Consider the following 23,929-nt stretch of genomic DNA (forward strand, 5'->3'; position numbering starts at 1 on the left):
GAATGGTAGTTCAGACCCCTAAATCTATTGTAAAATCTACAGTTCACACCACAATTCACACCAGCAACGAATATAAGATTCTATCCACTCCAAAGTCTAACACCACATCTGTAAATACTAAGATACCACACTACAAAATAATGAATCGTTTTAAACCCTTCTGTCCCTACTGTATAGTCACAAGCAGCAATTCAAGGTATAAGCACAGTCTCACAACTCTGATGTGAGGAATCTTGAATACAAAACCATCCACCATGGATGCATGACAAAATGGCTGTTTCATGAAAATACCATTAAAATGTGTTTGAGATTAGGTAACAATGGGACAAAGTGTTTTTGATGTTTTGGCAAACATACTGGAAATTTGAATGAGCTTACATAGTTAAGAAGACTGTTACGCATTTGTAACAGGGCCGGCGCAACATGCAGAAATAGGCCAAGCCTTGCAATTACTGTTATAATATGGCATAACCAAACTGACACATACCAAACAGTATAAGTGGATATAAGTATTATAAAGTGTTGATGTGACGCATGGAGGCAAAGCAGGATGCGGGGACGAGTCGTGTCAAACACAATGAAATGTTTATTGTGACACAAAACAAAGACAAATGTGTGGCTAGCAGGTTAACCGGGTTAACACTCATATTCAAACACAAGATGCACAATGAGGAGCAGGTGTGAAACACAGGGAGGGTGTGTCCAGACAGATGAATGCACACACACATGGAGACTTTTGGGAGGAGGGGCCATACCGTGACAGTTGGATTAGACTGAAGTAAGCACTATAATTTTTTTCTAGTGAAAATATCTGAAAATCAGATGTCTGACAGTTTTGTGAAAGTCTGTCATGTTGCAGCATTTTTAAAGATGTGGTGTTACAATTTTAAGCATATAAAAATCAACTTCCTACTTCCTACATTCCTACTGTTTCTTTGATGACACAACTTGGCAATCATGTACATTTATGTTGTTCTATCTTTTGTCTTGTGTGACTTGGCATTTTCATTTTTGTATTTATTATTATTTATTATGTTCTGCCGTGATCGTTTACAGTTGTGATTCTCTACCGCCACTTAGCCCTGTGTTCTGTGCTGCTGAAAGGTAAAAGAAAGTAGTAAGACAAATATTATCCTGTTTTCTGTGATTTGGGATCTCGGTATAGTGGCCTATAGTGTACCAGATATAGAGTGTTGCAAAAGTGTGTTTGAAAGCATAAAGATTTATAATGTTTATGTGGGACACAGTGCAGAGAGCTTCAAGGTCACTGAGTAGGAGTAAAGTAGATTATTCAGATTATTCTAGCAACAGAATCCAAGTGGTACAAGAAACAATGTTATCAGTACTAGGTGCGCAAAATGAGATCACAATTCCAAAAAAGAAAAGTCTCTAATTTGAATATAATGGTACCAAACTCTAACTGATAATATGACATTAAATTCCACTACCTGTTACACTGAATTATAACATGCAGACTTAGCTGAGGAGTTCAATTTGATATGGTGGACAAATGTGTAAAGTTTATTTCTGACTGGATTAAGTGAGTAAAAGGATAGGAGAAAATTTCAATGTGACAACAGTTATCAATTCCAACCTATATTCCATTGGCTGATTCAGTCAGCAAGTATTAACTTGTGGACTGATATTCTCTTAGAGACAATGGTTAGCATGCTGCTAAAGACTCTGTTATGCTGCACCTGCAGCTGCTGGGATGTCCCTGGATTCAATCCAGTCAATTTTTTTTTTTTTAATGTATACACTCGCATTTCACCTGTGAAAAGTTGGTGACTGCATTTTTGATAATTGTCTAAAAATGTGAGAAACGTTCAGTTTGCACTATTGCTGTGTGTTGCACCACATTACATGCCTAGCAGCTAGTGTTAATGTGTGCATTACATTCAAGTAAATATTTAATTGTGATGGGACTGACTTTTTCCAGTTCTTTTTATAAAAACATTGTCACTATACAACATTTTAAAAACTAGGTTGTTTAACCAGAAAACAGATAGAGAACAAGAACAAGGAGAGGTCTTAACCAGGAAAATGTATAGAGAAACAAAACAAGGCAGAGGTCATAACTGGGAAAATGTATAGAGAAACAAAACAAGGCAGAGGTCATAACTGGGAAAATGTATAGAGAAACAAAACAAGGCAGAGGTCATAACTGGGAAAATGTATAGTGAAACAAAACAAGGCAGAGGTCTTAACCAGGAAAATGTATAGAGAAACAAAACAAGGCAGAGGTCATAACTGGGAAAATGTATAGTGAAACAAAACAAGGCAGAGGTCATAACTGGGAAAATGTATAGTGAAACAAAACAAGGCAGAGGTCATAACTGGGAAAATGTATAGAGAAGATTAGCAAAGAGTAGGAGAGGCTGGACCTGTGAGGTCAAAGATACTCACCAGCATTTCACATTAGATTCAACATGCAACAACAAAAAAAGAAGAAGAATTATGCCTGATGAAGGATCTCCCAAACATCCTCACACCAGTGTGTACTATTCTGCTCTATTATTTGGTCTACATAGATGTACGTAATAGGATATACATATTACAGTAAAGTTTATTAATTTATCACTGCTAGCACCCCTACTGTGCTCAAAACTCAGCTGTCTGAGTGCACCCAGGGTCCTTTACCTTGTGTACATTGTGTGTACAAATAATCTGGTTTTGACCAAAGGAACTTTTTGTATAACATTATTAATGAAAACTTGAAAACTTACACCCAGTTACTGTATTTACTGTTGTTGAGTAGTTCAACAGAGCAAACCTGAAAATGTTTCTAGTCCAAATATAAACCACACTTTTCCCCATTCAGGCTGAACAGATAATTTGCACAGTAAACAAACACAGCTACAAATCCTCCCTCTGCCCTGACTTCAACAAAGGTGAACACACCTCCATTCTTCTGCCTGAATAAATAAAGCCACAAACAAGATAAACTGGTTCTTGGGTCAATATATCAAAGGATTGAGGAGGCTATCCTCATTTTTCAGGAATGTTTCTAATCCACAGATTTTCAGTTCATTTTCATCGGGCTTTGACCATTGACCTCATGTATGAAGGGGCTGGTCCATTTTTGGCTTTGTAGGCAAGCATCAAGGTTTTAAATCTGATGCATGCAGCAACTGGAAGCCAATAGGATATACATATTACAGTCAAGTTTTAATTTATCACTGCTGGCGCACCTAATGTACTCGAAACTTAGCTGTCTGACTGCACCCAGGGTCCTTTACCTTGTGTACATTATGTGAACAAATAATCTGGTTTTGACCAAAGGAACTTTCTGTATGGCATTATTAATGCTCTTGAATACATACATCAAGTCACTGTATTTATTGCTATTGAGTAGTTCAACAGGGCCCACCTGAAAAAGTTTCTTTGCCAAACCACATTTTTCCCATTCAGGCTGAGCAGATGCTTGATTACTTTTACATGGCAAATAAACACAGATACAAATCCCACTCCCCACCCTGTCTTCAACAAAGGTGAACACACCTCCATTATTCTTCTGCATGCATAGCCAAAACCACATACAAAATAAACTAGTTCTCAAACCAATATTATCAAAGGATTGAGGAGGCCATCCTCATTTTTCAGGAATGTTTCTAATCAGTTTGTCAGCTGGGCAGAAGATGTGGAGACTGATGTTTGTACATACTGTCACTGATTACATCAGTATGTACACTGACAACATTGTCACACAAACCCTCATCAAATCCCAAACCTGAAATCCTGGGTAAACTGCTGATGTCAAGCTCAGAGCTTGAACTTCAGTCTACAACTCTTATCCTGGTGGCATTCTTGAAAGCCAGGTGCAATCTTCTAAGGGCTCCAGGTGGTAAAGATCCATGACAGCACCTCTGAACACAGGCGCTCCTCGTGTATATGTCAGCAGCCCTCTCCTGTACTTCCTTTACACACACCACTGTCACCATGTACAGCTCATAGAATCAATTTTGAGAGACTTGCATTTGTTGTACTAATTTAAAAAAAAAGCCTAGTCAGAATATTAATAGTTTACAACAAAAATACAAGTGATAAAGTGTTTTAGTAATACTGGAAATGGTGATTAACAAAGTAACTGAATACATTTGTTGCTGTTTGAAAACAAGGCCAAACCCAGTCTCCACAGATAGAAGACAGACAGTAAGATCATCCTTGAGCTCTTCAAATCTGCTGCAGTGTACACCAAATGTGAGATCAGAATAAAGCTGAGGAAAATTATTGCCAGTAAAAGTGTAACATTAAAAAAAGCTTTGGTGGTGAGGTCTCTAACCTCCATAACATGGCTGTCTGGCCTTTGATTGCTATCTTGCAATCAAACTAAACAACTAGAATAAAATTGTTTTTTACCATTACTTCAGTAATGTTACCTTGTATTTACATGCAAAAAAAACTTGTTGCCAATAGCAATAGAATGTTACTACAATGTGGAATAATAGTAATAATATTCTTTGACTGCTACCTTACATGGAATATAGTTTTACAGACTAAATAACTACATACTGTCTCTAATTATGTATTTCTAGTAACCCCATCATCATATTATGGGCTACTCCATGCAGTCGTAGACCATGACATCATGTCACAAACAGAGTAAAGGCAGGATGCATTTGTGGAGATGTGCATGGTTTAGTGAGGGCAGTATTTTTTCCATAATACCTGGTATCAGAGAAACAAATCGAGGTATACTGAAAAGGAGAGCAATGTAAACAAAAAGATACAAAGTGAAACACAGAGATGAAAACAGCTCTGATAATGAGAGCTACAATGGGGACAACAATAAATCACAACAACTGACAAACGAGACAGGAGGACATGGGTATAAATATAGAACCAAGTCAGGAAAATCGAGACACATGAAAACCAGGGTTTGATCTGAGGGCAGATGCGAGGGGATGCCGTCCCCCAGTAAAGAGAGACAAAAGCATCCCCATTGTAAAACTGCTGTCTCCTCTTTGCAACCCCTTTTCATACATTTTTATATGATATCAGATGCCTAGTGTTGGTATTGTAATATATCCCTCCTGTCCTAGTTACTGCATCATGCAGTTTTCATGCAGTTTTCCACCAACCCAAACAGTTTCTGCTTCTTTCATCAAAACCAAACCTGTGTGGGAATAGACCAGAAACAGAAGTAGTGTAGTTGGCAACAGAAGTAGAGATGTTTGCCATTGATCTAGTGTTGATCCGATTTCTTTAACAGTCAAATCAATAAAAGTAATTAAATTAATAAAATATATTTTTAGTTAAATAACTTTTGCTGAAATTGTGAGCAAGCAGATGTTAATAAAACCACTTGGCAGCAACATGATCAACAGCTAATGTGGCTTTTAACCAACATAAATAAAGAACTTATGAAAAGTAAACTCATATTAAACAGATTCATTTTAAATGACTCTTCATACAACTTGGGAACAAATTATAAAGTAAATATGTTCAATGTTGCACAAAGTTGCTGTAACAATGAGCGGTATGGAGGTTGACGCAAGTATGGAATCCAGTCATGGTCGTTAGGGTAGTACAGGGTCAACACGAAGAGTACGAGGAAACATGGGACAAGGGCTAGGGTACACGAACAACTAATAAACACAAACAGCAGCTAGAAGGAAACACACCCAGGGTTGAATAAAGAAAGGCTAGACTTAACATACAGGCTGGGATAAATAAACACAACTCTACATACATGGAATACATACAGAGGTTAGACTTGGATAAACAATGAACCTACATACATACAATGAGCAGCAGAGAGACAGGGGATCAGACAGGGTTTAGACATATCACCAAATCAACTGCAAACCAAACACAGGTGAAAGTAATGACAGGTGTGGAAAAACAGACAAGGGGGCAGAAAAAACTAAGCCAAGGAACGGAACAAAGAAGCAAAGGAAAACAGACACGACAAGGAAACTATGGAAACAGAGATGCCAGGAGGGTGGCCATTCATGACAGTTGCCTTATAAAAAAATTAGGCTGCCCATTTCTCTCCCCTTATCCTACTATGGAAGACCTGTACACTAATTTCAAATAGTAAGTTTAAAATGATTAAAATGTTTAAAATGCTAAAACTCACCTTTATTACACCTTACATTCTTTTCAGTACACTCACCTACTTTTCAAGCAAATATACTGTGATAACAGCAAGACTGAGGCTTGGTTTAAATATTAAAAAGATTAAGTGTTTTTATCTGATGAGGGCAGTTTTGCTGGTCTGTCAGGTCTTGCATGGTTGTTAGGAGTCCTGATTTCTCTGTAACTTTGAATTATAATCTGAACTTTAGTTCTGAAAACTCCACTTGTTTTTCCACAAAAGATTCCTCATGAAAGATTGTCTTACATCTAATCTAAGAAAATCTGAAAAATTAGTAACTTGTACTTAATTACAGTTTTGATTGGAAATTAAATTAAATGAGGGTGGTTTATGACATTTGTACAGCAGTGTGCTTATGTAAGGTAAAGGGAGACTAACCAGTGAAAATGTTATTGATTTTTTGCCATGTTTGTATAAGTAAACAGGTGTAGCTAAGCCTGCTATTTCTTTAAGAGCCAGTGTGAATGTATTTGTTGGGTTCAACATTCAGGAGTTATAACAATTAAAAAGAAAGAAAAACACTGGCCATACCATTCCATATGTTTCTAAAACAGGACAATCCAGGACAATGTGTCTCTCTCTCTCTCTCTCTCTCTCTCTGTGTGTGACTGACCATAGCTCAAACCACTTTCTCAAACTCAAGAGTTTGTTTGCTTGTATGTGTAAATTAGTCTACTAGAACTCCCTTAATGGTATGTATGCTTAATGAACAATCTACTACAATGTACCCATGTAAAGAACAGGTAGGTCTAATAAACCAGGTCAGTTTGTGTGTATATTTGTGAGTTACAATGGTGACAGATGAATGTTGGTAATCCTGGAGTGCAGGCTTGGTGTACCCAGAGACTGCATAGGGCATATTTCACCCAGCCTTTGATTTTGAACTGCCAAATGGCTCCATACAGACAACACAAAGGTTTTCAGTTTTCATCATGGGGGGGTCTCAGAATCAGCTTTCAACTTTTTCTTGGTGGGCTTTCTCTTGGCTTTATTCTTTCCTAACATAGTCTTGCCAAGTGAGCAGTATTGGGGCTCAAACCCAAGACCCTAGTGCTGAGAGGAAAATGTGCTAACCATCAAGTCTACATGGCCACAGCCAGCTTTTGTTAGTTGGTTGCTAAACCTGTCCCTCTATAGAGTCATAGTTAACATGTATACTTAAGTCTTTGTGTTTGTCGGTGTTTGACCTTGTGCATGCTACTGTTCAGCTGTCCCATTGTGTTCTGAGTCCATTCTATTGCCTTTTGTCTTGTTTTTGCTTAGTATTGTTCGTGTTTTGGTTCCAGTTCAGTTACTTATCAAAATAAATATCTGTGTCTGTTTTAAATGATGGCTCGTCTCTGCATCCTGCCTCACCTCCCGTCGCACAGAAACAGCAACCACTGGGGGATGCCATGAGCTAAATCAAGAAGGAAGGAAGCGTCCCAACCTAACCCATGTGGAGGAAACCTTCATCCTGGTGGGCACACTCCCTGCCAGTGCAGAGGTAGAGAGTTTACCTGGTACATTATGAGGGGGGCTGGTGGTCCAGGGTCAGACTCCGCTGAGTCCTACCAGCCTTCCCCGGACTACTGGCAGGGTTCTCCACAGGGTCCTACCTGCCCTCCCTGGTCTATTGGGAGGGTTATTCCACAGGGTCATACCTACCCTCCCTCGATTACTGGAATTGTTACAAGAACTATGGCAAGGATGAGGTCTACAATAACTTCAGCCTCAGGTTGGACGTGGACTCCAACCACTCTATGGCTCCATCAAAGGAGGTTGAGGAGGCCCTTAATGAGGATCCTACTTTCGGGTCAGAAATGGGGTCAGGGGACTTTGATAATGACCCTGACCCTGAACCTGGACCACAGTCATGTTACAACCTGGCTCCCTGCAGAACTGGAGTAAGGGTGGAAATTAGTATAGGGATCCTCAAGGCCAGGTTCTAATGCCTGTGGGCGCTCAGGGTCACCCCACAGAGGGCATATGATGTTATAATGTTACATGACCTCTGAATAATAATACCATCAGAGGAGAGCAACACCCTCCCATACCCCAAATATTTGCTGATGAGGAACATCACCTCCATGTAGCTAACCACAGAGTTAGAGTTGTCATAGACACAATTTGCAGTACCCATTTCTCTGATTAACTGCTACGTTCCTGCACTTTCACCCATCTTCCCTATAACAAGATTATGATTTATAGTTAATTTCAGTTTCATGATTTCTTTTATTTCCTGAAAAAAAAATACAAATGGAAATGAGTTTTATTGTCATTTTTCCTTTGTACGATAACATTTTTATGACATCCACAGCACCTAAATATGAGATGCTTTCTAACATCATCCTGTAACAATTATTTATTTTATTATGTAAAGGGAATTCAAATCCCTTAGTCAATCTTAGTCAATCTTGATAATAATAATAATAATAATAATAATAATAATAATAATAATAATTTATATAGTGCCTTGATGTTGGTGTATAATAATTGTCATTTACAAACTGTTGAATTCTTTGTAATTGAATTCCCATGTTGATTTAACTGCCAGATCGACATTCTCTTTGGGGGCTGAGCCGCCCTAAGGGTGAAACCATGGACTCACCCAAAGGGTTTGTAACCAGCCAAATCATAATGTAATGAACTGTGCTCAAACAGGGTGTGACCATAGGCTTAGCAGGACTGCTGAAGCTCAGAACAGACACAGAACGCACTAACAAAAAGTCACCACTTTGGTTCTAGCTCTTAATAACTCAGTAACACTGGTAGGTATTATTACGTATAATTGAAAACAAGATGTGCTGTATTGTCAAGCAAATAAATCAGAATACATGCAGTAAAATGTTTTTAAAATGTTAATATAACATTGCAGAACACAGAAACATGTGCTCTGCAAATTTAGCTAAAAGCTTTGCTATTCATGCTCACATTTTCACACAAGGATTCCTTTCCATACCACTGTAGCCATTTTTCTTCTCATAGTTTGTCTTTCCATTGTGTTCAGTGTGAACCCGCATCATTGAGAAATACAGAATCAACACATTTCACCCCTCCCCTAACTTGCCTGCTCCACAGTTTTTCATTTTGTCTTTCATTCCTGGCACATCTAAAAGCAGTGGAATATCTCAGAGTTTTGTAACTTAAAATTGGAAACCATTGTGCCTTTAATATTATGAATTGGTAAAACTATAAGATGACTCCTAGAAGAATTTGTGGACTCTTTGCCTGAAGACTTAATTACTGACATAAAAGGTAAAAGATTATATTGTTCTATAGTTTCACAAGTGAAATAATTTGATTTAATGTCATTGACTTGTATAACTCCTCCAATAGTTTCCAAAGTGAATTCAATTTTATTAATGTTAAAATGGATTCTACAGATCCTCCCATGGTATTATTTTTAAATCCTAATTGTGCTGAGAACACTGGTATTGATGTGGCTGGGAAAACTCTTTCAATGCACATATTCTTAAGTGACACATTTCATCTTTTTAAAATTGTGCTATAAATTATTCCATACATTTTCCTCGATAATACATATTGTTCATAGCTGAGAGTGAATCTAGTTGGCTTGTAGGGACCGTCAATGCACTGGACTTTGGCACCTGTGGTGATTAGATAAGTGAGAACAAATGAGAAGATGATGTTTGCAATAATCAAATAAACCAAAGATTGTGAATGGGGAAGTGGAATGGAGTAGAGATTGGTGTGACATGAAGGAAACCTTTCTCTTTGGAAATTTTGTGTACTTCACAGCTTTTCTACCTTTATATTAAAAAAAGCTATCAATCTATCTCTCTATCTATCTCTATGTATGTGTGCGTGCATGTGTGTGTGTGTGTGTGTGTATGTGTGTGTGTGTGTGTGTGTGCGTGTGTGAGTATGAGAGAGAGAATGTGTGGAATGTGTGAATGCCATTTTTCTTTGCATTTCTGATTAACATTAGGCAAGTGCATAACTTGCATAATGAACATGCAAAACTAAAAATGAATTACAGATTATTATTATTAACAATACCCCCACAAAAATGACACAGGTGAGGATAATCAGGGAGGAGGATAATCTAACAAAACACCCACCCAACCACCAGAGGGGAAGACTGGGACAAGATTAACGTTGCACTGAACACTAATACCGGTCACTGTTACTGCTGTGGACATTTTTTGATGAGAGATTGCCATCAGTACATTCACTCAAACTAGTGAAACTTGCCCAGGTTTATGTTTGTTGCATTAGATGTGTTTATTGCCTAAGATTGTATTATTTACCTTAGATTGACACTCACCAAACACCTTCCCATGTGTGCCCTCTCAGGGACTCTGCCAGGGATTTAGACCCCGTGAAAAAAATGTACTTGAAGTTCTAATACTTTTTTCAGGACCCTTGTCAGTCACAGGCCCTTGGAATTGTCCTAACCCCTCACGCATATGGTGTCACTGTGCCTCCTCAAAAACAGATGGATGCATGATGACCCTGATAAAAACCAAACTATAGACTAATTTAAGATGTAGATTTCAATGTGTATGATCAGCTAAACACAAATAAGGAAATAGATAGATTATTAGAATTATTATACAATTAATCATACAACTGAGTACAATGAAATGAATAAATAAAATTAAAGCAGTCTAAATTAAGTCAAAGCAGTTTACAGAAAAATAATGAAGTGATAGAAAATGATTGAAGTGTGAACAAAAAATACGCACATAGTTTTGCTTCATTTTAAAAGGTTGCAAGTGCAGTAGGGGTTATAAGGAATTAGACATTATGGAAAATTCTGGTAAAAAATGGGTAGACAGTGAAAAACAAAGGGAATAGGAAAAAGTGGTGTAGTAGGCCTATATGGTAGTAGGCCTGTATGTGTATGGTAGTGTGATTTTTTACTTTATGTGGTCCTATTTCTAATGCAGAACCCTTGGATTGGCAATAAAACGAGAATTCTTTAGTTCCTTTCTATATGAAACTGAGGAAGAAAAGAAACTTACAATAAGAGTAGACTGAAGCAGATAGATATTTTATTGAACATGCAGGATAACCAGGACAATGCAAAACAATATATAACTTATTATTAAGGAAAAATTTTTTTAAAACTACTACTTGTTTACATAGTAATATTGTATTGCTTTTAAGCTGTATTACATTACAATAGAAAGCATTACAAAACAGCACTTAAATTCTGTCTCCAGAACTATTACAATGTGTGCACAGAGTAAATCAAATCATCTTTGTATTTTCTAACATGTGCTTACATTTCATTTATTTAACTAAATGTTAGAAATTGAGTAGCTTTAGCTATACCATTAGAAATGTAAAATTTGTCACTAGTTTTTCAGTAATGCATTAGAGGTGGAATTTCATTGCTACCTGTTACTTTCTTTATCTGAATCTGCCACAGGCATGGAGGCTAACTGCAGATTATTCAAGAAAAGCTTGAATAGGTATGTAGGAAATTGAGAGCTCCTCTGGGAACATAGCACACATATACAAAGTATGTCCATAGTCCTATAATTGAACAAATTGTTTTGTGATAATTTCTCCCCTTGTTGTGTAAAGTTTTTCTTTTTTTTTCACTTTCCAATCAGGTGTTACTTGTAAATAAACTAAAATGGGTATTATGTGCTTTCAGCTTGAACTTTCCTATTAACCCCAACATGAATAGCTTTAAATATCTGAATATCTTAAAAAGAACTTGTGTGAAAGGAGATCCTATTTATGTGTGTATTTAGAAAAAAAAATACTGCTTGTTCTAATGCAATTACATAATATTTCGTTGTTGTTGTTTTTTTAATTCTACAGGTGTCAAAATGGGCATTGGATTAAAATGAAAAAGGCAAATATCAAACTATTTGTTTTGCTTTCACTTTTTGTGATTCTAGGCTTTATCCTGGTTCAAAACATTTATGGCTATATATGTACAGGTACACTTATTTACAGATATCCTATGCTGAATAGATCTGAAACAAAGAAAGTTTTTTTCACAAAAGATTCCATAATATCCATTAAACATTCAGAACATTTTGTTGTATCTGCATTCATCGATCACAGAATCAATAAGGCCATTCGAGTTATCAGCATAATCAAAAGGGACAATCTGCAGCCTCTTTACTGCATCTTCTGTAACGATGACCATGACTGCCAGACTGCTGAGGCTGAAGTCCAGATACACAGTGACCATTTTGGCTTTCCATTTGCAGCTTCAGATGTGCTGTGTCATGATGCACAAACTCAAAATGCATCACGTGTAGCCATTTCATGCAGTACAAACATCTCAGACATTCACACTGAAGATCTCTTGCCCATAAAGAATAAAGTGACCCATAAATCATTTAAGTTCAATTTCACTGTCTGTATCTCCAACCTTTTTGAAGGCTATAATAATGTTCTTCAATTTGTCCAAACAGTGGAAATGTACAAACTTATAGGTGTGCAACATATAGTGATCTACAACACAAGCTGTGGTCCTGACCTGGAGAAACTCTTACAGCATTATAAGAGGGAAGGAATAGTAGAGATTGTTTCATGGCCTATTGATAATTTCCTTAACCCATCTAAAGGATGGAACTTTGTGGAACATGGTGGAGACCTCCAGTATTATGGCCAGTTGGTAACACTGAATGAGTGCATTTATAGAAACATGTATCAGTCCAGATATGTTCTCCTGAATGACATTGATGAGATCATCATGCCTTACAAACATGCTAACCTTCCATTACTGATGGAGGATCTTCAACAAGAGCACATAACTGTGGGTGTATTTCTCATTGAGAATCACATTTTCCCCAAGACACAGTTTGAAGAGACTCATCGATTCAGTCGACCAGAATGGAGAAATATATCTGGCATCAATATTATGGAACACATTTATAGAGAACCAGATAGAAAATATGTCTTCAACCCGAGAAAAATGATCATCAACCCAAGGAGTGTAGTACAAACATCAGTACACTCAACCCTGGCACAATATGGAGATGTGTATTATGTACCTTTTGATGTGTGTCGAATTGTTCATGTGAGAACACCACTACAGGGATATCTTACCAAAGAGCAACTGTTTGTTGACACAAGGGTGTGGGACTTTGAGGCAGAACTGATATCAAATGTTGATAAAACTCTAAAGGCTTCTGATTTAACATAAATTACAGATTATTATCAACTTCATTATAATGCTCCTTTTACTTCTGTGGTATTATCCCTGTCATAAATGTATGTAAATGTCTAGAATTAAAATATGTACAATTGTGATTGAACAACATTTATATACAGCATGTTTTGTGAACATGTTTTTATAACTATGGTTTTACCCTTTATCATCAATCTTCCTGCTGCTATATATAGATACTCCAGCCTTCCATAACCTCAGCAGGCTGCTCCACAAATATTAATAAATTATCTACATTTTTTTCAAAATCAGGTTTTTGTGTATTCATTGCCTTCTCCTGTTAGCAGTAGAGATAATGTTATATCACCATAAAATTAATCATTTAATGAAAGCCAGACAGCGGACATTTCTCTTCAATTTCTTAGGCAATAAGTAACAAATAAATAAATGAGCACAGCAGAAAGCTGGCTAATAAAAAACAGGAAAGGAACAAAACCAAAACACTGGCAATAATGGCTTGTGGCATAGCCATGGAAATAAGCAGCCTCCAAATTGTCTTGTAGTCACTGTACTAGCGAGCAATGCACAGAACTGGAGAAGAGTACCTGTGGGCTTTAAATAAGGGAGAGAGCAAACAATGCACAGGAGCTTGTGTTGAATAGTTGGTGATTGGAAGCAGGACAGGTGCAATGTGTTTGTGTGTGTGTGCCGGTGGGTGTGTCCCTCAGGTTGGGTAATCAGGACACCTAGATTGTGTTTTAGTGGGATGTACTGCTGGTAGAGCATACCCGCCTTCATGTTCTTGGATCCTGGTCTATACATCACCTGGAACAAAAAGCAAGAAAGCAACACAGACCATTGAGCTTGCCTGGAGTATCATGCTCCCTCCAGCCAGTACCTCCACTCCTCAAATGTGAATTCATGGCTAGTAACTCCCAGTCACTGACCCTGTAGTTCCATTCTGTAAGGGTCAGATTTTGGGAAAAAAGGCCACTGGTTTGAACTTGGTATTTTCCCGACTGCAGACACTGGGATGTATTGTTCCATAACCTTCTCGGAGAGTGGGTAGACCCTGCACACAGGGGGAAAAGCTCCTACATTCAGAAGGCAAGGTGTGGAGGGAGGTTGGTGGCCTTGGAGGGACTAAAAACCTTAGCCAGGTCTTTGTAGGGTGTAGGGATTGGGATAGGCTTGTGCACCTCCAGGTGTTCTATACAAGTGGATAGGAGGGCTAGTGCTGCCTCTTGAGGGTTTTCTTTACAAATTACTGATGTTTATCACTGATGTTTTTACATATTTCCAGTTCTTTACAAGTGCTGCTACCACTTCTAGCCAGGAGCACAACCACCTTTTGTTGAGGGGTATACAACCTCAAAATTGCCCTCCCCAAAATTTCATTAGAGGAGATTGGGGTAAGGTAAGTTTTTTTTTCCTTAAATCAATATATAGCCAAGGGATTAAGATACAGGGATACAACTCATGCATAAATAACAATTTCAGGGTGTGTGCCATCATCTGAAACATTTGCAGTGTACCTAACTCAAATAGATAACAATATCTGGAGCACCCCAAAAAAGTGGTCTTGTGGTTCGATTTGCCTAATGGCAGGGGTATCCTGATCCAACCAACAGTGTATTTTGAGCCATAAGAGAAAACAGTTACTAACTATTGTATCAACCAGATTTTAATTTACATTTCCAAATATTGTTATAAATAAATGCCTCATGGTACTGATTTTATTGGTGTTCATGAAATAGTATAAACTGCTAATTTGTCTGCAGTTGTCAAACCTGAAGCTGGTTTGTCAAGTCTTTAAGATTAAGATATAGACATGGCAGTCTTAAATTCAGTTAAACTTTTAATGTTTTGAACAGGAAGCTTATTTGTTTTTTTTATTTTTCAGTGTGTGTTTGAAATAATACTTTTTTATCCCAATTCTTTAACAAAACTTAGACCTACTTGGCAATGACAGCAATCAATTGTGGAAAATTATAGAAATTAATTAACATTCCAGGTATAGGTTGTAATATGAAGTGTTGGGGACATATGAAGGGTAGAAAAAAAATGAAGTGTTGCTGTCCAGGGATGTGGAGCCCCTATCTGGTTTTCTTCTGTAATTACATGGCAAGACAAATGTGTAGATGCTACATCTAAAATATGAAATATCAGTTATTCATTGTTGCGACACATTAAATATTTGACTTCATTTAAATCTGTGGGTGTTTTTTATACATTCTCAGTTCATCAACATATCTGATATAATTTTTTTTTAAACTGATAATTTACTTTTGATGTGAGACAGATTATACTTGATATAAAAACCTTTGAAATGCAAATACATTTTATTTTGTGAAAATTTTGCCTGCCACTTCGTCCACATTGTTGTTCCTTCAACAGAAAGATGAATATGGAGAATACTAAATAAATTTAGGGTCATATGACAAAAAATTGTTCATGCTTCCCCAGATATGGGTGGGGGATCAATTTACCCACTGGCTCCTCTTATCCTAGAAAAGCAGTCATATTTCAAGTCAAGTCAAATTTATTTAGATAGCACTTTTAGCAACATATTTTGTCACAAAGCAGTGTTACAAATATAAGAGTGAACAAGCCAGGGGTAACAGTGATAAGGAAAACTCCCTGGGCAGGATTTAGGAAGAAAGCCTGGGAGCACCAAGACTCAAGAGGGAACCCATCCTCAATTTGGCAGCCCAGCTAGTATCAGCCCCGCTAGTATCACCATACACTGTTATTTTTAGTGTGAATAGCCACTTCAGTGTAGATGTGGAGCCTCAGTTTCTCCAGTTGGTCTAGTGTGGGTAGGCTGTTTCTGAGATGTTGACATTGGCACATCCCCTGCAGCATTGGTACATCCACTGGTGAAACCAGATCATTTTTTAGGTGCTTTGTCGCAGATGAACATGACTAGACCAATGATGGCACCATCTTTGCAGTAGCATACAAGAAGACAAAAAGTTGGGTTACATTTGTAAGGATGAACACGACATGACAGTTCATTTCTCTGTTGACCTTAATGGACGTTCTCTTTTGGCATGTCATGATGTTACTGAGCCTCTACCCATCTCAGCTGTCGTGGCTACTCCTGCCTCTCCATGATGTCCTTCCTGTAGTGCACCACACTGCCACCCTTAACTAAATACTTCTCTGTTTCCCTTAATGGACGGGATGGGACTCAGACACATGCACACCTCAGGAAAAGACTAGAACCTCTAGAAAGTCGGACTAGACATTCATTTCTTATTTTTTTCATTTTTTACATTTATTTTTCTCTTTACATTTTTTTTTTCTTATTGTAGTAACCATTGTCAGCCAGAGGAGGATGGGCCTCCCCTTTGAGTCTTGGTTCCTCTCAAGGTTTCTTTCTCATGCTCTGGGGAGTTTTTCCTTGCCACTGTCATCCCTGGCTTGCTCACTGGGGGCTTGGACTTGGACACTTGTAAAAATGCTTTTTGACATCTGTTGTGCTATATAAATAAATTTTGATAAAAAAAAAAAATCATTTATAGCACATATGCCTGGCTACGTGCTAGGTTTTATCTATAGAATCATAACTAAAAAGCCTAGACACAATACCCCAATCCTCCATATCTTATGCCCAACAGCTGGCTACTCCTGCTACCTGTCCATCATATCCTGTCAGCAAGCCTGATAAATATGATGGTACACCTGATGAGTGCAGAGGGTTTGTATTACAATGTGAACTATATTTTGCTAGTACCCTGCCTCGCATGAATCAGGCCAAAATAGCCTTCTTCATATCCAACCTTACTGATGCAGCTCTGGAGAGGGCCACAGCAGAATGGGAAGGGATTCAGGTGTCTTTGTATGAACACTTCCTAGCACAATTCAACTTGATCTTTGATAATCCATGAAAAGACAAAACCTGTGGGGAGTTACTCCCTTATCTCCGTCAGTGTAACTGGTCGTTAGCGGAGTACGCTCGTGAATTCCGCACCATGGCAGTAGGTAGCGGTTGGAATGAGGCTGCTCTGCTTGTAACGTTTCATAACAGGCTAAACACAAACGTATTGCAGGAAGTGGCATGCAAGGATGAGAATCTCGATCTGGACCAGCTAGTTACTCTGGCCATCAGGTTGGATCATTTACTCCAGGAGCAGAGACCTCACAGAACCGGCAGAGGTTATCCAGCACCCCGGGTTAACACTGAGTCATACAGAGAGTCTTCAGATGAGCCTATGCAGTGCAATTCTGCACGTCTGACTCCTGAGGAGAGACTCAGACACATCTAAGATGGTCTTTGCCTTTACTGTGGTGCGACAGGACACGTAATTCATGAATACTGGGTATGACCCCATTCTACGCCTAATGGAGAACACGAAAAACCCACTTTACGAGCTAATGAGGTGAGTCGTCCAATGAAAAAGTTGGTATCGAGTTCTTTCACTATCCCAGTCTCCATCTTCTCTCAGTCTTCTCCATTTGTGTTTTCAGCATTAGTAGACTCCAGGGCAGAGGGGAATTTCATCCACAATCACCTTTTTGAAGACCTGGGGATTCCCGTGGTGCCCCTTTCCAGACCATTCCAAGTATCGGCCCTATATGGTGCTCCAGTAGGCATTGGATGCATAATGCACAGAACAAAGCCCATCTTTCTGGCTACCAGTGCTCTCCATTCAGATCTTTTCTGGTTATCAAGTCCTCGGAACTACCTATAGTCCTGTGTCTACCCTGGTTGAAACGCCATAATCCACATATCTCCTGGGCGCATCAGGAGATCATTTTCTGGTCGCCATACTGTGTCCAAAATTGTCTTAGTCTTTCAATGTCTTGGATCCATGCCACAACTATTGAAAGCCCAGAGTGTGAGGACACAAATTGGATTCCCCAAGAGTACCAGGATCTCATGTTGGTGTTCAAAAAAGAAAGAGCTACTCAACTCACCCCTCACCAATCGTATGACTGTGGCATAGACCTACTAGAAGGAGCAACACTGCCCAAAGCATGCATTTACCCACTTACTCAGGAGGAGGAGAGGGTAATGGAGACCTATATAAATGAGGCTTTGGAATAGGGCTTTATACAACCCCTCCAATTGCTTCTTGTTTCTTTTTCATCAAAAAAATGACAGAGTTCTGAGACCGTGCATTGACTTTCGGAGCCTCAAACAAATCTCCCAAAGGTACGCTTACCCTTTACCTCTAGTCCTGGTGGCACTAGAACAACTTAGAGATGCACAATACTTTACAAAATTGGATTTAAGAAGTGCCTACAACTTGACCAGGATCAAAAGGGTAGATGAGTGGAAGATGGCCTTCATCCCCACAAGGGGGCATTATGAGTTATGCCATATGGCCTCAGCATCACTCCTTCTGTGTTTCAGGCATTCATTAATGACATCCTAAGGGAGTATATTGCAAACCTTATGATTGCCTATATGGATGACAGAACTTGAATCCCACATCAAGCATGTACGTTTGATATTACAGTGTTTACTTGACCACCAGCTGTGTGTTAAAGGTGAGAAATTTGTATCATCAATCAATCTCATTTCTAGGGTATGAGATTAGTCATAGCGGTATAATGATGGACAATAGGAAGATTGAGGCTATTCTATTAAAGAAGTTGCAGAGCTTCCTAGGTTTTGCCAACTTCTATTGTTGCTTCATCAGAAAGGGGCTGCTACTAAATTACGTTGGACTCTGGAAGTAGAACAATCCTTCAGCCAACTCAAGAAGGCCTTCACTAGAGCACCTGTTCTTAAGCATCTTGATCCCTCAGCTCCCTTCATAGTTGAAGTAGACACATCTGAGGTCGTTGAGGGGTGGTGCTGTCTCAGAGAGCCGAGGATTCCAAGTTGCATCCAGTAGCTATTTACTCACACAAACTAACACCAGCAGAGCATAAGTACAGCATCGGAGAAAAGGAGCTCTTAGCAGTAAAGCTAGCTCTGTGTGGAGACATTGCATTGAAGGAGTTAACCATTCTTTCCTAGTCCTCATTGACCATAAAATCTTGGAATACATGCGTGCCACCAAATGTCTCATTCTCGTCAAACCCGTTGGTCTATTTTTTTCTCACGGTTTGACTTTTCGATTACTTACCATCCAAGCTCTCACAATAATAATGCTGACGCCCTATCACTTATGCATATGGGGCAACGGAGAACCCTAAGATGCCTAACACCATTGTTCCTACACAAGTTAGTCACATCAATAAGGTGGGAAATTGAGGAGGAATTTCCTGACAGACACAGGAGCTACTGACAGACACAGAGATTCCCGCAGAATGTCCAGAGGGTAAATTCTTTGTACCCGTTAAATGTCGTGATAAGCTATTAACCTGGGCACACTCATCCCTGGCGACTAGGCATCCTAGGGAGACCCACACACTGCAACTGCTGTAAAACCGGTATTGGCGAGAGTCGCTATCTAAATATGTTCATAGGTACATTTCATCTTGCTCCATTTGCTTGCAGTGCAAGATCCCTAAAACTCTCCCTGCAGGTAAGCTCATGCCACACCCAGTGCCTGAACAGCCTTGGACACACATAGCGATTGACTTCTTTACTGACCTGCCTGAATCTTTCAGTAACACCACCATTCTTATTGATGGATTTTCATGGGGAGTTTGCTATATTCACATTTCCTGTCTGCCCACAGCTTTCCAAATCGTGGAAGAACCTCTTTAATCATGTTTTCCACAACTTCAGCAGCCCAGAGGATAACTTATCAGATTGAAGCACCCAGTTTATGTAGCAGGTTTGGTCTGCATTTTTTGAGCACTTTGGGAGTGACTGTGAGTTTTACATCCGGCTATTACCCTGAATCTTATGGCCAATATGAGAGAATGAATCAGAGAGAATGAATACCCCATGGATACCAATTAAATGTGCTGTGTCAGAAAGTTCTTATTCTGTTATGGAAGACTGGTTCTCATATCCAGAATATAGCGCATGGTCTGGCAGTTTGGCCTTGACTTCCTTTGTTCAGTATGATACCAGCAAGTCCAATGGTCAGATGAAGAAAACAGCAAGCAATGCTAAACTCCTCCGATACGGCCCTTCCACACATGTAAACATATCCAATCCCAGCAAATACACATTAATGTCTACTTCAGATTCTGACAATACTCAGGCTCAGACCTGTTGCTGTCTTTCTTCAGCTGTGAAGGAAACGTGCAATTGGTTTGCGACCACCCATGACGGAGCCTGCAAATGAGGATTCTGCCAATCTAATACCACAGAGTACAGGAGACAAAACAAGGTTGAAAGATGCAATGTCTGTGATCTTGAGAAACACTAAATGTCCTTCTACACACCGTAATTAAAAAGGTTAATGTAACCAGATTTGTTTACAAGCCTACTTCTGAACCAGCTGAGCTGAATGTGTTTTTGCACTAACACCTACCTTCACAGCTACTGAATTATAAACTTCAGTAAGGTTGCAGGCGATTATTATACATTATAGATTATTATACATAGAGATTATTATACATTTCTTAGGGTTTAATATTACAAGTGCTTAGTGATATTGAATGTAATCTTATTTGAAACTTTTTTTTTAAATTTCATCTGTTCATTGTTATATTTTTTCATATGAATAAAAAAATAACAAATTTCTCATGAGTGAACAAAATGTCATTTGATTCATGAGCCTTTTTTTCCTTATGAAAAAATTGATATTCTCAAGAACATTGTACACCGCATTTAAAGTCTACATTTGAAGAACCTTGTCTACCTTTAAAGTCACTGAAGTCATTTGTAACTAATACAGTACAATGGCATTATTTGTAAAGTGGTCAGAAAGTTCACAAAATTGGTGACACTATATTTTAAGTGGTCATTTTTAGATTAAATAAATATTCAACAGACACTCAGTAACATATCAATAATCACTTTAATCACAGGAACACACAGCACAAGCCACTCAATATACAGAATATAATATCAATGTGTCTTGACTAAAATGAATTCCATCAACATTTACTTCCAGTTATGACTCTTCCATTGAAAAGTGTCTTGTATGGCATGACTCTAATTGTAAATGAGATTCCAGTTCATTGTTGTTGGAAATAAATGTGAAATCAGTTTTAAGACAGTTCAAGACATTTGCTCCAAAAAGGAGAATACTGCAACCTGAAGACCTGTGTCAGCAGGGCCAAGAAGTATTTATCAATCATTTGAAGTACAATGGAGTTTTGTCTCCTCAAACCTTTTTTAACAAAGGTTTTTACAAAGGTCTCACTATCAGTATCAGCTATCAGTGTCATTATAATTAGATCCACTTGCTTTTCAATATGAAAATACAACGATATAAAATTCTTATTTCATACAGTATCTAAATTAACCAATGATCAGGACATTAATAGATCTCAGATTACTCATTTTATTGGAAGAAATTAGAAATTAGAGATCATATAAATCACAATTCACCAACAGCTCCAACTCCAGTTCACCAGCAGCTCACAAGCAATTGTTAGACACTCTTTAAGAGAAAAGTATCTGGATCCCTGGATCTCTGTGATTATCCCAGTTTTGATATTAAAATAAACCATTCCACAACAGCAACAGGGAGGGCAATGTGCAGAGCAAAACATTGCTTGTGCTCTGTAACAAGATACATTTTTGCATGTCTGTCACACTCATTGGCAAAACTGATGCAGTCATGGATATTGTTTTTAGTGAATAATTTGATCACCAATACTTTTGGACATCATAGAAAGGAAGAAGCTGGAAGAACCAGCAACCTTCCATTTACAAGTTAATCACTGAGCTACCACTGCCCCAGTCATTTGTTGTTGTGATGTTATTTGTTGTTGCACAATCTTGAGGTATAGTAACTGACTACTTTTTGTGCATTTGGAGAGGTTTTTGGGCGCATAGTGGAAAATACTATGTAGCTCCTGAGTATATGCTCAAAATTGTTCACTTTATTTGACAAGAATCTGGTGAACCAGGAAATGTAGAGCATGACTGAAATTTCCTCTCCAGCATCTAAATACACATTATAAACCACCAAAATAAAAGGCACTTTTTTGTTGCCATTTTCTTCTGTATTGGATCTGAATGAATGTCTTGGACCAAATGTCTATTTCAATTTGAATTCTGAATGATCATTGTGCTATATGTATAATTTCAGATAGCTAGTTTTAAAGTACAATTAAAATCACTCAAAAATGATCTTAAAATTGAAGCTGCACTTAGGGATTAAATGTTTCATGCAGTTGATTTGAGATGGTAATTGATTTTTCTTTGACAAAATCTGAAGTTAGCTTATACCGGACACTTTTTTAAAATGGCCATTTAAAAGGACACACATCATCGATGTGAAACAAGGAAAAACATGGGATTCATTTTAGCATGCCAGAATGCACCTGCACTAGGGGAGTGGGTTCAGAATCAGGCTAATGTGTGTACTCTGATATTTTATAAACATTGCTTATAGAAAAAGTAGGCTTTTAATAATTGAAGCCCTGTAGGTTAGGCTGTTATGATGAAAGAGAGAAAGAGAAGATGATAGACCATTCCTGTGCTGGTTTAATAGAGTTTTGTATAATATTTACTTATATGTCTAATAATATACATACAATCCATGCTATCAGATATCAATAACATGAATTTCACATCATCACTTTTGTAAAAAGGTTCACTACAAAAAACTTTGTTGTTGTTCCTGCTGTTATTTTTGATGCATTATAAATGTTCAAACAATTGTCAATTACGTATATGTCATGTTACAGCCCATCTCCCCAAACGTCTCCCTGTGTGTGAGTGTGCGCGCGTGTGTGTTTGTCTGCATGACCACGCCCTCCTTGTGTTTCGCACCTGCTCCTTATTGTGTGTCACTACTGTGTATGTATATAAGTCCTTTGTCTATGTACTGGTTTTGTCATTGTTTGAACTGGGTTAGCTTGCTAACCAAGTTGTCATCTATGTGTAAAATAAAACATTGTTGTTGTGTTACACAGCTCGTCCCCGCATCCTGCTCTGTGGTATTGGATTGGCAGAATCCTCATTTTCGGGCTCCGTCATGGGTGGTCGCAAACCAATTGAAAAATTTTCTTTAAGCCATTTATAATTTACATATAAATATGCAAAACCTCATGTCCCAGAAATACTAGCTGAATAAAGGCTATATTTTGTCAAAATTAACACTTTTTTGTGGTTTTTTTAAAAGTGTTTTATTAATGTAGCACAGTCAACTTATAATTTATGTCTATTTAGCATTAGATTGACTAATATGTTCCATAAGTAAAAATACCAAAAATGTGGTTTACCTTTAATTAGCTAGCTAATCAGCGACATTAAAATAGCATATTAACATACTTTGTATCACTTAAGATTCACAGCGTTGCTTAATTTGATTTATTCTTTCTTTCTGTCTTTCTTTCTGTCTTTCTTTCATTCTTTTTCTTCTTTCCTTCTGAGAGCACATATTGCTAATCATCCCCTTCCACCCAGCCTTTAAAAAATTATGCTCACTGGGAATTGTGAAAATAAAATAAAATTAAAATGACTGGACACTGTGTATGCTTTATTTATTAAGTGAAATGTTATAAATGTTATAATTTTTTAGGGTTTTAAAAATTATTTACAACTTCTGGGAACTGCAAAGTTCACTAAGGTATGGCAAACACTGATGCTCTGCTGCAGCTTCAAATTGTGTAATTCATCCTTTGTGATTGAAGTACAGCTTGAACCACTGCCCCCGTCTCAAGACTCTTCTCTTTACTAGCACCCAGACAGTACCATGAACGTCCAATTC

At 38.0% G+C, this 23,929-nt stretch overlaps 1 protein-coding gene across 1 annotated transcript; it reads left to right on the plus strand.

Annotated features, from left to right (window-relative positions):
* The first annotated feature begins 9,184 nt into the window (after positions 1 to 9,184).
* LOC145652041 (uncharacterized) lies at positions 9,185 to 13,462 on the plus strand. The gene is made up of 3 exons (XM_081701222.1): positions 9,185 to 9,337; positions 11,481 to 11,523; positions 11,882 to 13,462. The coding sequence occupies exons 2-3, from the start codon at positions 11,483 to 11,485 to the stop codon at positions 13,218 to 13,220; spliced, it is 1,380 nt and encodes a 459-aa protein (XP_081557348.1). The 5' UTR covers positions 9,185 to 9,337; positions 11,481 to 11,482; the 3' UTR covers positions 13,221 to 13,462.
* Positions 13,463 to 23,929: the final 10,467 nt, after the last annotated feature.

The sequence above is a fragment of the Electrophorus electricus genome, chromosome 18, assembly GCF_041902795.1.
Source record: "Electrophorus electricus isolate QZ-2024a chromosome 18, ASM4190279v1, whole genome shotgun sequence".
Lineage (NCBI taxonomy): Eukaryota > Metazoa > Chordata > Actinopteri > Gymnotiformes > Gymnotidae > Electrophorus > Electrophorus electricus.

Bases quoted from the DNA above. Each gene is read 5' to 3' on its own strand.
- LOC145652041 (XM_081701222.1), top strand. From the start codon at position 11,483: ATGGAGGCTAACTGCAGATTATTCAAGAAAAGCTTGAATAG. The intron at 11,524-11,881 runs GTATGTAGGAAA...TTAATTCTACAG, and splicing joins TTCAAGAAAAGCTTGAATAG to GTGTCAAAATGGGCATTGGA.